A 16,367-nucleotide genomic window follows, 5' to 3' on the forward strand; every position below is an offset into this window, starting at 1 on the left:
TGCCTTCAACAGAAGAATGGAAACGGTGTTTGTTTGACTAATTTTAAAGAGGGTTACCAGTGTGTATGTTACATAAATTGTTGACTTTTCAGCCTTAAATATTTCTTCAAAGTGGTGCCTTTCGTTTGTCAAAATAAAGAATCCATGTCTCCATGACAGGAAATTCATCACCTTTTTTTTCTTTTCTTTTTTTTTGTTTTTTTCTTTTGTTTTTTTGTTTTGTTTTTTTGTTTTTTTTTTTCACACTATGGTAGCAGGAGTCAGCACATTTGAGAAAAACAATAGATGTAATGGGATCTCTAATATATTACACTGATTGTTTTCTAGACAAATTTTCACAAATATGAACCATCTTGTGAGATGTTTGAAAACAGAAATCCTATTGATATTCGCTTGTTATAGAAGAGACCAAACCTCCTGCCAAGTTTTATGCCGTCGACAGCTACCCATTCTCTCAATCACATTGATCATCGGCACAGAACTGGGGGCTACCATGAGTCACAATGTACACATCATACCTAGCAAAATCATAGCCAATATAGCCTGTACAAAATAACACAGAAAATATACAAGTATGCATGGTCAAAATTACACCTACCACCATCAAACCAGCAGATTATACGAGTTATTTGCTATCAGTGAAATCTGCGTCGATCACATCCCCGTCGGCCGTTTTCCCAGTTGATCCAGATGCAGTTGCAGCGCCTGGTTGGCCGGGCTGATTATAGAGGGACTGCCCCAGCTGCAGAACTTCTTGATTCAGTGCAGCCATTGCATCTTTGATGTCTTTGGTTAATCCACCAGAGATTGTATCCTTGAGCTCTTTCAGTTTAGCCTCCACCTTCTGTTTGATTGGGGTAGGGACTTTGTCTCCCACCTCTTTAAGCTGCTTCTCAGTTTGGTACACAACAGAGTCAGCTTGGTTCTTTGTGTCTATTGCATCCCTCTTTTCCTTATCTTCTTTCTCAAACTTCTCGGCTTCTTTAACCATCCTATCCACCTGCAATATTGTGTTTTGCGCATCCAATAATGGAGTTCAGTAACATAACTAGCTTAGATTTGCACCCACGAGGAGATGTAGAATATGAAATGTGAACATTTTCTTTCAATGCAAATAGCATCTCAACCAGGAAAAAGAAATCATCCTCTGCCAATAATTGCTATTTATGACAGGTTCTTGGACTATAAAAATATGTCTGCAGTAGACAAGACTTATCCAGCACTAATACATGAAGAAAAAAAAAATTAATATACTTAATGTTTGGTAATAAAACATCTCTAACAGTCTTGCACTTGCATTTGTTATATATATTCAGTTATTTCTCAAATAGATAAGTATATAATGAGTTAAAATAAGATGTGTCTTGAGGCTCATCCAAACCCAAAAATTAACCAATAATTCTGCGTTCAAACTCGTTCTAATAACATCTCTAGACACAATAGCTTCAACTATCAATTAAATGTAACCTGTCTTAGATTTGCAATATCTAGTTTGAAAAAACACCAAATTCTCTTCATGACAACAGTTTTTCAAACACATACCTCATCACTAGGCAAGGTGCTAGCACCAGTTATGATGATATCCTGCTTCTTTCCAGTTCCCTTGTCAATAGCAGTGACAGAAAGGATACCATTGGCATCAATGTCAAATTTCACCTCAATTTGAGGAACTCCGCGTGGGGCAGGTGGGATGCCATCTAAGCGAAAACTTCCAAGGGATTTGTTGTCCCTCACAAACTCCCTCTCACCCTGACAAACATTAACCTCAACACTGGTCTGTCCATCTGCTGCAGTGGAGAACACCTCGGATTTGGAAGTGGGTAAAGTTGTGTTCCTTGGGATGATCTTTGTCATTACACCACCCAAAGTTTCAAGTCCTAGAGACAATGGCGTGACATCCAAGAGCACAATGTCACTAACTTCCCCTGCTAAAACACCAGCCTGGAAATAAAAGGCAGAATCAATGCCTTAAATATTAGTGTAAGTTCCAGTAGGTATTACAGCAAGCAAAATATATAAATGAAAAGGAAAAAGTAGAAGAACAAGAAAAGGGACCAACCTGAACTGCAGCCCCAAGGGCAACAACTTCATCAGGATTTACAGTCACATTGGGTTCTTTTCCAGTCATCTTTCTAACAAGCTCCTGAACAGCTGGGATACGAGTTGAACCACCAACAAGGATTACTTCATCTATATCTTTGAAGGAAAGATTTGCATCTTCCAAGGCAGTTTTGACTGGTGCTCGTAGCCTACAAAAAAGTATAATGCAGCCATAAGCCACTGAACTTGAGCAGGCAAGTAGATATCCAGATTGGCAGAAAAAGAGACTTCAAAATTGAAATAGTGGAAATGAAACACACTGATATTAGCATATCAGAATTACCCTATGTTAGAAAGATTGACACCTTGGGGAGTCTTTTAGTGACATCATAATATAGTTAGAAAGATTGACACATTGAAAAAAAAAAAATTCAATGTGGGACTCGATCTTTTTACACTCACAAGTGTATACTTAAAAATCATAATTTCCCTCACATGAGTCTATCACCACAAAAATAAAAGTTTTTTTTTTTTTTAATCAATCTATTGTGCCATCTTCAAGATCACTCGTGGGCTACGTGGATTTACCCGCGCCATGCACCTTTGTCCTTACTCTAAAAATTCTTGTTTTTGCTCCTACCAACCTTTGCTTCTTGCTCTAAGGACCCTCGTTCATACTCACACCTTACACCTTTGTCAATACTCCAAGACCCTTGTCCGTGCTTGCCCTACTCTACCATATCTACATACTACCATCGACTCTACTACCACTTGTTAAGGAGATTCCCACATTTAAAAGTCTTTCAATAAAACTGTAATATAGAATGTTGAGACACCACTACTACAAAAAGAAAGAGTATTTCTATATTTTGCATGTAATTGGATTGCAGAAATTTTACGAAAAAAGTTCTTTATATTCCTTTATATTCATAGGACCTAAGAGCTTAAGCTTATGGGTTTAGGCTCACAATTGTGACATTTTTCAGCATAGGACTCAATCTTTTCACACTCACAAGTATATACTAAACATTGTTTCTGAACATGCATTGATAATGGAAATCACACACTCGCAATTGCCAAGAGGCATTACCTGTCTAGCAAATCTGAACACAATTCTTCAAATTTGGCCCTTGTCAGGGTGGTGTCAATGTGTTTAGGGCCGTCTGCAGTGGCAGTAATGAAAGGTATACTGGAAAAAACAAAAGGCACTTTTCAGTGATCATGCCTAAGAGAGAGATTCACTTGTAGAAAAAGGCACAGAAATAGCTACCTACCTAATGTTGGTCTGAGTCAAAGATGACAGCTCCATCTTCGCTTTCTCAGCGGCCTCTGTGAGACGTTGTAGGGCTTGCTTGTCCTTCAGAAGATCTATGCCTTCATCCCTCTTAAAATTTTCCGCAAGCCAATCAACTATTCTCTGTTTGAAATCAAAAATTGATAAAACTTGGCAGGGTAACAATACAGAGATAACAAAGAACAGAAACTAAGAACTACTAATTGGTCTGGTTTCCAACCTTGTCAAAATCATCACCTCCAAGATGCGTGTCACCTGAGGTAGAAAGTACCTCAAACACTCCATCTCCAACCTCAAGTACTGCAGAGGAAAAACACAAAACAAGAAGAATAAAAACTAAACCGTCTGTTCTGTAAATATTTTTGCGCAAATTTGATCTCAAATCAGGCATCAAATGTCTGTCTCCTTAATCTTTCTATCTTCCACTTGGACAATTTTCAATTTTTCTCTGTTTGATAGCCCAAATTCAGCTACCAGCACAAACACCCGTCCGGCACCACATGTAACAGAGAGGAAATGACAACATTTGCTCAATTTTCGACACGACCCAATATGACATTAGCGAATTATGATTCAAAAATCTAACCCATTTAATTAAATGAGTTGGGTCAGAATTAACCTATATAATCTTATCTTCGTGCCTCTACACGATTCATGCACGCGACATAAAGACCGAGCCCACAAACTTGACACGAACCCAATACAAAATTAGCAGATTAAACACAAATTACCACTCCACTACAAGCAAGTAACTGTAAGCAATACATACCTGAAACATCAAAGGTGCCACCGCCAAGGTCAAAAACGAGAATGGTCTCATTATTTTTCTTCTCAAACCCATAAGCAAGTGAAGCAGCAGTTGGTTCATTAATAATTCGTAGAACCTCCAACCCAGCAATGCGACCAGCGTCTTTCGTTGCCGTCCTCTGAGAATCATTGAAGTACGCCGGCACCGTGATCACCGCTTTGCTTACCTCATCATTCAGAAACTTGGATGCATCATCCACCAGCTTCCTCAATACCTGAAACAACAATGCACCCACATTGTTAATAAATTAAATGATTAATTTCATAAATGGTGATTTTAATATACCTGATAAATCACCGATTTTCCCAAAAACTTAAAGCCAATATGAATATATAAATTTAAGATATAAATATATAAATTTAGTCATTTAATCATTACCGTATTAAATTACGGTTATCCCGATAGGAAGAGTTACTTTGACATACCTGAGCAGAGATTTCCTCGGCCGCGAACTGCTTGCCAATGGCGGGGCACTCGAGCTTGACGTTGCCATTTTCGTCGCGGACAACCTTGTAGGAGACCTGCTTGGCCTCCTCGTCCACCTCCGACATCTTCCTCCCGATGAACCGCTTCACGGAGAAGAAGGTGTTTTCTGGGTTCACCACCGCCTGCCTCTTAGCGATCTGCCCCACCAGCCTGTCTCCGTTCTTTTTGTAGGCCACCACCGACGGCGTCGTCCTCTGCCCCTCCACGTTCGTCACGATCGTCGGCTTTCCACCCTCCATTGCCGCCACCGCCGAGTTCGTCGTTCCCAGGTCTATCCCCACCACCTTCTCGCACACCACCGCTAAGCCACCGGCACCAGCTTCGGGCTTCGCTTTCCGAAAGGCTCTTGCACATTGCGTTTTCACTCGCTGCCCGAAAAACAAGTTATTTCTGTTTGGTTTCTGGGAAAGTGAAGGATAGTTCGTGGAGTTGACGAGAAAATGAAACTCGGCTGCCGAAGTTGCCATTGCAATTGTTTTTCTTCGCTTTCCTTTATTTATTTTTCAAATCTTTTCAACGCTATTGTTTCTGTTTTGGGTTTTTCTGGTACTTTGTAGAAGATGGTTGTGTGAAGTGGGAGTTTATGGATTTTTCTAGTTCTTTCTTGTCTCGCACGTGGACACTTTTGGAATGGTCACCACTACTTGCTATGTGTGTTCGGATTTTCACTGATTTAATTAACGCTGTTTGGGTCAACTCAAAATTATGAATATTGATATAAAAAATAAAATAAAATAATTAAGATTACGTTTGAGTTGTTTAAAGAATATAACATATATTATAATAATAAATTAAATTAAAATATATATTTTTTTTTTTGTTAAATGGGGTGGTTCAAAGCCACTCTCAACTGAGTTTCAGGGTGGATCGGCTACCCCGAGACTCTTACGGGTGGTCCAGCCACCACCCCTAAATATATATTTTTTATTTGATTTTTTTTATTAGTTGAGTTGGAAAATATTGAGTAAAATTGAAAAGTTTGAGTTGAGTTTAGTTAATGGTGTCAAAATTAACCTAAAAAAACAAAAAAATTGAAATAAGTTGGGAAGGATTTCCATCCCAAACAAGCTTACCATTCAAATCATTAATAATTTAGAAAACAAATGTAAAAGAGATTTTACGACATATGCACCCGAGCATGTACCCGGACAGTCTATTACTTCCTTGAGCAAGTAACCAATATTAATTTTTTCACATTTGCTATTCGAAACGGTTAAAAAATCTATTATATTTTTCGAAATCAGTGAGATGCCAAAAAATAAGAAGAATGCAAAAACAAAATATCACAAAAATAGAGATTAATTTGCGTGATTTACCACTAAGAACTATAGTTTAAGCGAAATTTTACTACTTCTTGAGAAACAATATAGAAAGTGTCAATTATTTTAAATATAACCTCTAACTCAATCAAAACACCAACTTTAAATACGGACCAAATTTCCATTTCATGGACTAAGCCTAAAAAAATTTTCATTTAAATCATAATGCTTTCAAATCGGGTCGAATACAAGTTGTAATCATATTCTGCTCTCTTGCGGAGGAAAACACATTGTGAATTATGTAAATTTTGTGTATCATTGTTTCTCAACTTATATGTATATATTAATCGATTCATAAAATTCATGAACATAGGCAAAACAAAAATTATAATCCATATATTATGAACCTTTTCTCTCATAAAATTGACCATCATTTTATTTGGGCTTCTAAAATCCCAGCTACAAGAAATAAATGATTAAATTCACTCTATTCCCTGAAGTTTCATGCGTTTTTTAATTTGAACCCTAATGTTTAAAAATTGGCAATGTACCCCCTTAATGTTTCAAAAAAATTTAATTAAGACCCTCAATTACTAATTTTCGTCCAATTGAACAGAAATCATCCCACATACATCTCACATGGGATTTTGATGCCCTCTATTTCAATTTTGCCCTCATTCAAAACTTATGAAATTAAGGGTAATTACATAATTTCATAGGTTTTAATGAATGCAAAATTGAAATAGAGAGTATCAAAATCCCACGTGAGATGCACGTGGGATGATTTTCGTCCAATTGGACGAAAATTAGTAACAGAGGGTCTAAATTGAAAATTTTTAAAACATTAGGGGATTAAATTGAAAAATCCCTAAAATTTTATTTACTTTCCCCTAAAATAAAATAAATTTTATATATTTTCTTTCAAAGTTAAACTGACATGAGAATGTATTTGAAGAATAAATATCAATTTAATATACTAAATTAATCAAATTTTATGAATTAATATCAATTTATTAATATTTTTTAAAAAATGGTCCTTAGAAAATAGGTTTTCAGTTTCCCTAGGCTTACCATGAGCCACGTGTGCTCCCATACGTGCCAACAGTAGCAGCCGCCATGTGTCTCCTAGACCAAACCGTCCCTCTTCTTCGGAACTGCTCACTCTTCGACTACTTGTGCCGCAGGCAACCTAAATGTCATAGCTCAGACAGAAACAAAGAAAAAGAAAAAGAAAAAGGATTGCGTTGAAAAGGATTATCAAATGAGGACAGTTGTTTCGCGGTTGATCCTTTCTAAATCATGGATTTCCAGGCACAAGTAAGTTCTCTAAACCGCCAACTTTTTTTCATTTTATTTTGAGTTTACTTGGATCAATTTTTATTCTTCTGTTTCGTATAGGTTTCTCTTATAATGTGATAATTGCTCGGTCTTAATTTTTGTTTTCCTATGTTAATTAATGCTTTGATTGTTGCATTTGGGACCTGAAAACAATCATTTTGACCCAAAAATGCTTCTGCTTCGTTTCAAATTCTAATTATTTGTCTCTGGCAAAAAATTTTATGATTTGTTGGATGATTTTATGCATATGCTGTAAATCTTTCAATGACATATGAAATGGATCCTACTGCATTGATAAATTTGTTTGTAAAAACAATTGGGTCGGTGAACTTTGTGGGTTTTTTGCCCTTTTGAGTTTTAGTTGTCTAAAGTTTGTAGGATATTGCTGCCAAACTTCTCTTCTTTCTCTTTTTTGTAGTAAGCTATGTATCTTTAACAAATAAATTGCTCTGAGTGCGACTTTGATCGGCATGATCTCATCTTCTTGGGTCAGTCAATCTTTTTGAAGCTTGTTGCTCACATTGATTGGTACTGCATCTTCTTCTATTTTTAAGCTCATCATTATACTAATGGAATACAGTTGATTCGGTATTTACGAAGTATACCAATATTAGCCCGTGCATGGGACATACCTGTAAGACATGATTAAATTCTCATATTCTCTAAATATTTGAGACCCTGGAAAGGCAAAATTTACTAAGCTATAATGCTATTGACATCATTTACTGGGCTATTTGGTTCTGGCTTTTTTCTCCCCCTGTATTTTTTATTCTAGATAAGTTAGTTGCTTTCATTTTGTAACATGAATGTGAGTGAGTCTTATGTCCAATTGAGACAGCATGTTGACTTTATAATTGACCATTGCCTACAATGATACAAAACTTTTTATACTTGTATTCCTATCAATGTAGTACAATGGCTGCAACCAGAAATGGGAGACATTTGTCTACAGATTCTACCAAGGTTGACGAACCATTCAAAGTTGAGGAAGCAGAGACAGTAAATGTTCCCCCACCTCCAACAGAGAAGGTATTACACTGTGAGGACAGCAGTTTATTCCAAATTTTTTAATCCATCAGTCTTGTTGTACAGATTCTTGTACACTCTTGACTTTGACTTATATGCATTTTGACTCAGTTACTTGTGTTGGGTGGAAATGGATTTGTTGGCTCACATGTTTGTAGAGAAGCTTTAGATCGTGGTTTGTCCGTTGCCAGTCTCAGCAGGTATAAAGCTTTTAATACCCATAAGTCTTTTGTAGGTTTCCCTCACTGACGGTACTTATCTAGGTGGATGCAACTTCTTGTGCCTGCTGATGCTAAAGATATTTTGAATACAATGGCTTGTCAGTATATTAGCCCTTATGTCATTCTAATACATAAAAATCCGGGATAATCTAGTTTTATTATATAGGAACATAGATCACTAGAAGTTCAAAGGATGCAATGACAGTGAGAAAGCTATGCATAATTAGCATTTGGAAAATAAGTAGATTAATATATCTTTGCTGCAAGTACTTGAAATAATATACTGTAAGCGCGTCTTGCATTCTGTCGTCTTGGTTCTACTACTTAGCACTACTTGCTTGTGCTACCCAATGCTGCAGTCCCCTGATGAATGTACTTAACTGCCTTCATTTACTTGGATTTGTATTAGTGATTTCAATTTTTTGACTAAAATATAGAGTTTAGGCATCTCAAGCTGACTTGTCATGAAGCAACTAACTCTTTTTTTTCTTTTATGAGCATAAAGCAACAGTGTTGAGATAGGTCCACTAATAATTTTCTTGTAAACCAGCAAATATGATTCAAAGAAAAAAAAACTTGGAAATATATTTCCACAATCTTAGTGAAAACTTTCATAATGCTGTAGAAGATTCTTTATAGGAACTTCTGGTTCTTTATGGTGGTTGGATCAAAATGTAAGGTTTTCCCTTGTATGACCATTTAGATTTCCATTCTCTTTGGACGTATATATATTTTTTTAATAATAAGATGGTTTATTAGGAAATAGATTCTCTTTGGGCTGTATTTGCCATCCCCCTTTTCAGCAAACTTCATTTTTGTTCTCTCTTGTGATAAGGTACATGTTTTTTTCGTTAATGCTTTTCTTCTTCATTTCAGGTCTGGTCAATCATCTATACATGATTCTTGGGCTAACAAAGTGACCTGGCATCAAGGTTTGCTTTCTTGTATATTATATTTCTTGATGACCTTGTACTTGGTATGGTGTAATGCCTCTAAACTTTTCTTCCCATTGCCAGGAAACCTCCTTTTACCTGATTCATGGAGAGAAGCCTTGAGTGGGGTGACATCTGTTGTAAGTAGTTTCTTATCTTTTGATGGATGCTTCTTATGAGTTATGGCTGACAATGTGCTTATAATATTGTGGATAGGGGATTCCTTTGAATTGTATCTCATAATTTCTACTATCAAGCTTAGGTTCTGTCTTTATTCCTTTGAATTGCTTGAAGAATTAGAGCATGCAGGGTAAAGGGGAGGAAGTGTTTGGGATTATCATATGGTTGCCTTTTTTAGGAGTATCAATTAGTTGGCTCCAATTTGTTAAATTGATGGAGATTTTTCTTTTAAGTTAACAATGGAAGCAACTGAGCTTTGTGATATCAAGAACAACATTTTCATAAATGTAGCTTGGTTGTGGGTTGTGAGATCAATGAGTGCCACTGCTGAAGAAGATAAAAACAAAAAGCAAATGTATTTTTGATAGGGTAAAGGTATTACCCATTGAGACAAGTTGTGCAAAAGTTGATTGAGATTAGGGCTGGCAATTTTTACATGACCCGCGAACCCGACACGAACACGACACGAAAAAAAGGTATTGGGTTTTACCTTATCATGTTTGGGTCTTAATCGGGTCTACCCGTTTAAGACCCGGTTAATTTCGTGTCTAGCGGGTCAACCCGCCAGACCCGGTTATTGTTCGGGTCTGGCGGGTCGACCTGCCAGACTCGGTTAAAAAAAAAAGGGTCAAAAAAACCCTAAAGAGTCGCCTAAACACCTTACGTCTAATTCCTAAATGCCTTACGCCTCGCCTAGTACGCCGCCCGCGCCTCTCTCTTTTGCTCTGAGACTCTTGGTCTCTCTCCCTCTCGGCTCTCTCTCTCTCTCTCTCAGTCTTTCTGCAGTCTGCACTCTGTCTCCTTGCCATCGCAGTCGGCCGCGCCTCCTCACCCTCACGGCAGTATGTCTCTTACTCTCTCTCTTGCGCTGAAAGGTGGAAACAGTGGTGGTGGGAGGTTCTGGTTGATGCTGATGATCTGTACAGCTCTGATTTTTTATTTTGAGGAAGATAAGGAGAAGACAGTTTTGGCCTCTTCATTAGATTGTGCTTTCTATGTTGGAAAATTTGTTTTTGGGTTTTGTCCATTATATTAAGGTTGATGTTCTAAGTGGGATTTTGTCAAAAAATTGTATGTTCTCTGTCTTTTTGTGCTAGGATGGTTGAATCAACATATTGTGTTTGTGTATTGCCCCGATTTTGTCAAAAAATTGTATGTTTTCTATGTCTTTTTTTAAAAAAATAAAAATAAAAATTTAGGGTTTAGGGTTTTTAACGGGTCGGGTTGGGTTACCTTTTAAGAGCACGGGTCGTGTCTTGATATGACCCAGTTATTTTAAACGGGTCATGTCAGGTTACTCGGCTATTTTCCGTGTTATAATCATGTCAGACCCGCTAACCCGTTTAGCTAAACAAGTCGTGTTCATGAATAGGTTAATCGTGTAACGGATACCCATAGGTCGTAATTGGGTCGTGTCAGGTACCTATTTTGCCAACCCTAAATTTGAGATGCTTTAGCCTTGAGTAGTAAGTGTTGTTTACTGCTCAAAAGAGTAGTGACAGATTTATGATGAAACAGTGAAAAAAGAAACTAGATGTTTGTGAATGAGAGTGAGAAGAATTTAGGTTCTTCATTCAACCAAAAAAGAAAATTATGAATTGAAAGGATCTTTTTAAGTGGTTCGAAGCAGATCTCCACAACTGACCTAAAAGACTGAATCTGGGTGTCTAGAAATGAGTTCAAGACCAAACTTTCTGCTGTGAGGAGCTATGAGTTTCTTGTATGGAATTGTTTTTACATTTATGTGTATTGTGCATGAAGAAGGCAAGGTTGGAAACTCCCCCACCCAGAACTTTTACCCTTAGCTTTCAGTATTCTCCTTCACTGCTAGATGTTTCTGTTCATTATTGCTTTCTTGGTGAGATGTATGTCTTCTCGGCTAATTAAAGTTTATATCCTAGATCTCCTGTGTGGGTGGTTTTGGCTCCAACTCTTATATGTATAAAATTAATGGGACTGCAAACATCAATGCAATAAGAGCTGCAGCAGAACAAGGTATTATACATTTTACTGTTTATTACTATTTGAAGACTGCTCAAATGGATTGCCTGAGTACTACTGGACCCTTATGTTGTTTATAGGACCTGTTGAACCATATAACTCAATGTCTCACCTTAATCAATTTAGTGACTCTCTTTCTCTCTCAGGATGATAGACAGTTGATGTGGCTGCAGTTTATATTCTGATTTACATTCCTTGGCTGCAGCTGCTTCCATTTTCTTAACTAATAGATTATGCTTGACTAGGAGCTTGAGCTCCAACAACAAAGCTTGGCTTGAGCCAAGCTTGAGGACTATATACATTCTTTAAGCCATGCTTGAACATTCAAAGCTCAGTTTGGTTCAGCTCATCTGCAATCTGACACTTCGTTACTTTTTTTTGGTTGGATGATTTGCTCTTGATCCTGCAGGTGTGAAAAGATTTGTGTATATATCTGCTGCTGATTTTGGCTTGGTAAATTACTTACTGCAAGGATATTATGAGGGAAAGGTATTGCTGTCACATCTGGAAATTAATCCTCGATTCTGAGCATTGAAACACGTCTTAAAAGATATTTATCGCCATAATGTTCATTTGAAATGCCATATTGAACTCAAAATTGGGCTATCAATTGCACCCTGTTATGTGTGATTTAGGTTTAGTAGTATGTATATGATTTAATATTTTTGTTTTTATTTTAACTACAAATTTTGGGTTTCAAGGATTTGTATGTATTTGGAAATTATCCACATCTTCTTCTATAGTTCTTTGGATATTGTTTAATTTAGTTATTTTAGTAAGCAAAAACCAGATTGTTTACTTTGATGTTCTAAGTTTAGTACCCAGAATCAAAACTGTGTGTAACTGAGGGCTTCAATTTTTACATTGAATCAAATTCTTAATTGATTTGTTAAATGCGCCACTACCATTTCAAATGGTAATAAACAATTTGAAAAAAAAAAAAAAATTGAAAGAGGCATTTCAGACCCTTACAGTCCATCATTGTCACAGAGAGAGCTTGCTAAGTGATTATTTATCCCCTTTTTGTTTTCACAATGTTACTATAGCCTGTTTAAGATAGGTTGTCTTTTCATTACCTTGCTGAGTTAAAAAGGTTTGACTTACTATTGTTTTTGTGAAGTAGCATTTATCTTTGTCACACTTTTCTTTCTTTGTGGCATTTGGTTATTCTAATGGGTTTCATGCCAAGCTGGCTCTGTGGAGGTTGTGGATGATTCCATATCCTTTCCGGCCTTGTGGTAATAGTGGCAATTAAGTTGGTTTTTTTGCCTATATGTTTTGTGTAGCTCTGAATTAGTTAGATTCTTCACCTCGAGTTTTATAAGAATAGAAGTAGCGTATTATGTGTAAATTAATCAATATACAAAAATAGGACAATACAGCTTTTTTTTTTTCAGTAGTACAAGACAAATGTTGAAGAATAAGTTAATATGTGAAATTAAGACCACACAGATTATTATCACAACAATTCAACAAATGAGCAAGAGCTTGTTGGTTACTTCAGTCTCATCATATGCATTTCTATTTACTTAAGGCTAAGAAGCATCATTATAATCTACCAGTAGAACGGTATAGTAATAAGCAAATCTACTATTTTGTTGTAATTATTTCCTTTTTTAATGAAAAATATTAGTGTTTACCTTTTTTTACAATTCTCAAGTGTGGTTTCATTACAATCTTAAACAAAAAAGACAATACTTGGTGTTGACATAAGCTAGATAAATAAAAGTGTTTGTAGAATGTGGTGCTTAATGAAAGGTTGTTTACCTTCCAATTTTATCTCATGCAAAATCTTTTTTGCATCTTTTTTTTTTTTTGTAGAGAGCTGCTGAAACAGAGCTACTAACCAAATTTCCTTATGGTGGTGAGCTTTCTCACTCTTTTTATGTATTGTTTTATGCCTATCATTTTTTATTGCAAGTCCTTTGAATAAGAACCGAGAGCTGAGTAGACCTACTTAAAACTTTTGAACTCAAAAAACTAAATGATATTACCATCTTTTAGTGAGGAATATGAATTCTGGATCTCATCATTCAAATTAATTTACCCAATAGTGTAATAAACATGAAATTATCATTTTGTTGTAGCTGAGTAGAGGAGGCTACAGTATTAGTTTATTTTTCTTGTTATAATAACAAGATATGTTAGTGATCTTTTCAGGAGTGATTCTGAGGCCTGGGTTTATTTATGGGACTCGCAGTGTTGGGAGCATGAAGATACCTTTAGGTGTAATTGGTTCTCCTATGGAGATGGTAAAGTCCTGTGCTTCCTTTGAATAATATATACTTATCTTTTTCAAATGTTCCTTATCTATGTTGGAACCATTGAAGATGAAAAAATATGTGATTCATCTGAGTACCTGGTTTAACTAGATTCAGCCAGTGTCTTCTTTTGCTTTGTCTTTCAACCTAACAACTGATTGCTTGCTTGCATATGAGATTTATATATCATACTCTTTTGTAAGTTGTGTTTCCATTTTGTTGTTTGTCACCTTTGAGGGTAAAAGTGTGCTCCGGAACTACTTGCCAGAGGCTTCTAGATTTATTTTGTAGGCTTTTAGAGCTTTTAAAGTAGGGTGAAGAATAGAACTAGTTTTTGAAGAGCTTGGGATGGTAGCATCGCCTGGAATCAAGCATATGGATTTAACATGCCAAACTATTGAGAGTTTAAGACACTCAACTCAGAATAACAACTACATGGAGTCAGCTACATGGTCTTTTTACACCATTGTGCTTCTTAGAGCAGTATTCTTCATTGATGTAATTAATGCAAAGGATTTGCATATACGAACTAATAGTCAATCATTTAGAGGTTCACTATTGTTTGCAGTAGATCCTTCGACCTTAAGTGCACATCCTGGATCCCTAATGATTGTAAGCTATTCTCTTTCTTTCAGCATAAAACAATTTATGTCATCAGTTGTTTTCCTTGTAAATTTTTGTATAAGACACACTTTTCTCTTTCTTTGAGCTTAAACACTTTTCTATTTTCAAAACAAGAAAAACACTTCTCTTGAAACCATTAACAAACAATTCAAAACGTAAAACATTTTTCAAATGTGGATTCGACCAAAAACAATTCCCAACTTTGTTTCACTTCAAAATAGTTTTTCGAACAAAACCAAAAAACACTTTTCAAAACCGTTATCAAACACTTTTGTTATTCCTCTTCGGTTTTCTAGTGTTGAGGTAAAACCTTGTAGGACAGCCAAAAGATACTTACGTCCTGAGGAATATTTTGATAGTGTTTTAGACTGCCCTTCTACTTGCTTGGACAGGTGAGCCTCATAATGGCTCTCATATTTGTTATCCGGACAGCAAATTGTTGGGGATACGGATTTCTAACAGTTAACCAAATGGTACCTAGGTTGGAAAAGCGCCCATGACGAATGTTATGTGCATTTTGACAACATGTTCCACTTTTCATTTTCTACTAGGCACCTGAAGGTGTCATAAAGTTTCGTGAGAAATGTGATTCGTTTGGAAACAATCAGAAGAGCCTTTGTGTTTAAAGTTGCAGATCAAGAAACCTTGTGCTTACAAACTGTTGACTAAATTGTACTCAAATGTTGCAGGTTCTCAAACATGCAAAACCGCTGACCCAGCTGCCACTTGTTGGGCCTCTGCTCAACCCTCCTGTCAATGTTACTGCAGTGGCGAAGGTGGCTGTCAGAGCGGCGACTGATCCAGTTTTTCCACCCGGCATCATAGACGTCCAGGGAATACAACGTTATAGCCAGCAAAATTCAAAATAGAAACGTTGGAATCCCGTTCTCTGTTTTGTTTTCTTTACCCATACAGAGTCGACGCTAAGCTGTTGAAAAATCTCACTGAATGAAAAAACTTTACTATTTGCTGTTATTGGTTAATTGAAGAATAATGATTTGAAGATTATGTCAGTTTTGATTGTGGTGCAATAACACGCGCTGAAGTATGCACGCACTTTTGTTGACCATTGTTTCTGATATATATAAAAAAGGTGGCAATTTATATTCACAAGTCAGGTTTGTGTCGTATGAAGGCACGGATATAAGATTATTTATTTAATTAAACAAGTTAAATCTTTCGGTCTTAATTCGTTAATCTTATGTTGGGTTTGTATCATATATTATAAACCGTGTCAAAAAAAATTGACCTTAATATATATTTTGGTGACTCAGAATTAATGACAACTTCTTTTCAATTGGTAAATGTATATTAAGTCTTTATCTTCAGTTTTGAAAAGGGGAGGATTATTTTCCTCCTTTTCAAAAATGTACTAAACGAAGGAAATGGATAATAATCGTACACCTTTATGGATAATAATCGTACTATTTATTATTATCCCTGTTAGCACCTCTGGTGGTACCCTTTATGACACAAGCCCTACCTCTCACCTATGATAGGCTTATTCTTTTTTTTTGGGGGGGAGGGACCCAAAAGGCAAAAACCTGAAGGATCTTGAAAAATAATGGTGATAATTTTTCCATTAGGTGTTTATCACATGAGAGAATAACAGAGTAAAAGGATGATGAAACCTTGCATTTTTTGATTAAATGCAACCTTTTGAAGAGTTGTGTCTGATCACTATGAACGGACGTGTCTCCATGGGAACCTATCACTATGGGAGAATTTGATATGTGAGGGTACTGGGTACACACGTTATAGTGTGTAATTGACCATCACAAACCTACAAAACATGTAAAAGGGTGACAATTCGTGTATGCGTGTCGAATTCAGATCAATAAAACTATATATGTTAATTCTAATCTAACGTATTTAATTAAACGGATTAGCCTCATCA

The 16,367-nt window shown here is 36.3% G+C and overlaps 2 protein-coding genes across 3 annotated transcripts; one reads left to right on the forward strand and one right to left on the reverse strand.

Moving 5' to 3' along the window:
* Positions 1-282: 282 nt before the first annotated feature.
* On the reverse strand, positions 283-5,194 carry LOC132189466 (stromal 70 kDa heat shock-related protein, chloroplastic-like). Of its 2 annotated transcripts, XM_059604204.1 has the most exons (9): positions 4,568-5,194; positions 4,104-4,356; positions 3,555-3,634; positions 3,315-3,457; positions 3,131-3,229; positions 2,060-2,249; positions 1,543-1,941; positions 599-1,000; positions 283-518 (listed from the first exon to the last, which is right to left on the reverse strand). In XM_059604204.1, exons 1-8 carry the CDS (start codon positions 5,093-5,095, stop codon positions 626-628), a joined length of 2,067 nt encoding a protein of 688 aa, XP_059460187.1. In that variant the 5' UTR covers positions 5,096-5,194; the 3' UTR covers positions 283-518; positions 599-625. The 2 variants fall into 2 exon arrangements, with proteins under 2 accessions (XP_059460187.1, XP_059460186.1); XM_059604203.1 differs by having other exon boundaries at positions 283-1,000.
* Positions 5,195-7,032: 1,838 nt separating this feature from the next.
* Positions 7,033-15,583, forward strand: LOC132189858 (uncharacterized protein At1g32220, chloroplastic). The gene is made up of 10 exons (XM_059604673.1): positions 7,033-7,204; positions 8,137-8,254; positions 8,363-8,451; positions 9,349-9,404; positions 9,489-9,544; positions 11,486-11,579; positions 11,995-12,074; positions 13,407-13,449; positions 13,746-13,837; positions 15,160-15,583. The coding sequence occupies exons 1-10, from the start codon at positions 7,149-7,151 to the stop codon at positions 15,337-15,339; spliced, it is 864 nt and encodes a 287-aa protein (XP_059460656.1). The 5' UTR covers positions 7,033-7,148; the 3' UTR covers positions 15,340-15,583.
* Positions 15,584-16,367: the final 784 nt, after the last annotated feature.

Source organism: Corylus avellana, chromosome ca8, assembly GCF_901000735.1.
Source record: "Corylus avellana chromosome ca8, CavTom2PMs-1.0".
NCBI lineage: Eukaryota > Viridiplantae > Streptophyta > Magnoliopsida > Fagales > Betulaceae > Corylus > Corylus avellana.

Coding starts and splice junctions, on each gene's coding strand:
- LOC132189466 (XM_059604204.1), bottom strand. CDS start 5,095: ATGGCAACTTCGGCAGCCGAGTTTCATTTTCTCGTCAACTCCACGAAC. Junction 3,230..3,314: donor TTGACTCAGACCAACATTAG/GTAGGTAGCTAT, acceptor TGTTTTTTCCAG/TATACCTTTCATTACTGCCA. Junction 2,250..3,130: donor TGTTCAGATTTGCTAGACAG/GTAATGCCTCTT, acceptor ACTTTTTTGTAG/GCTACGAGCACCAGTCAAAA.
- LOC132189858 (XM_059604673.1), top strand. CDS start 7,149: ATGAGGACAGTTGTTTCGCGGTTGATCCTTTCTAAATCATGGATTTCC. Junction 12,075..13,406: donor AAGGATATTATGAGGGAAAG/GTATTGCTGTCA, acceptor TTTTTTTTGTAG/AGAGCTGCTGAAACAGAGCT. Junction 13,450..13,745: donor AACCAAATTTCCTTATGGTG/GTGAGCTTTCTC, acceptor TGATCTTTTCAG/GAGTGATTCTGAGGCCTGGG.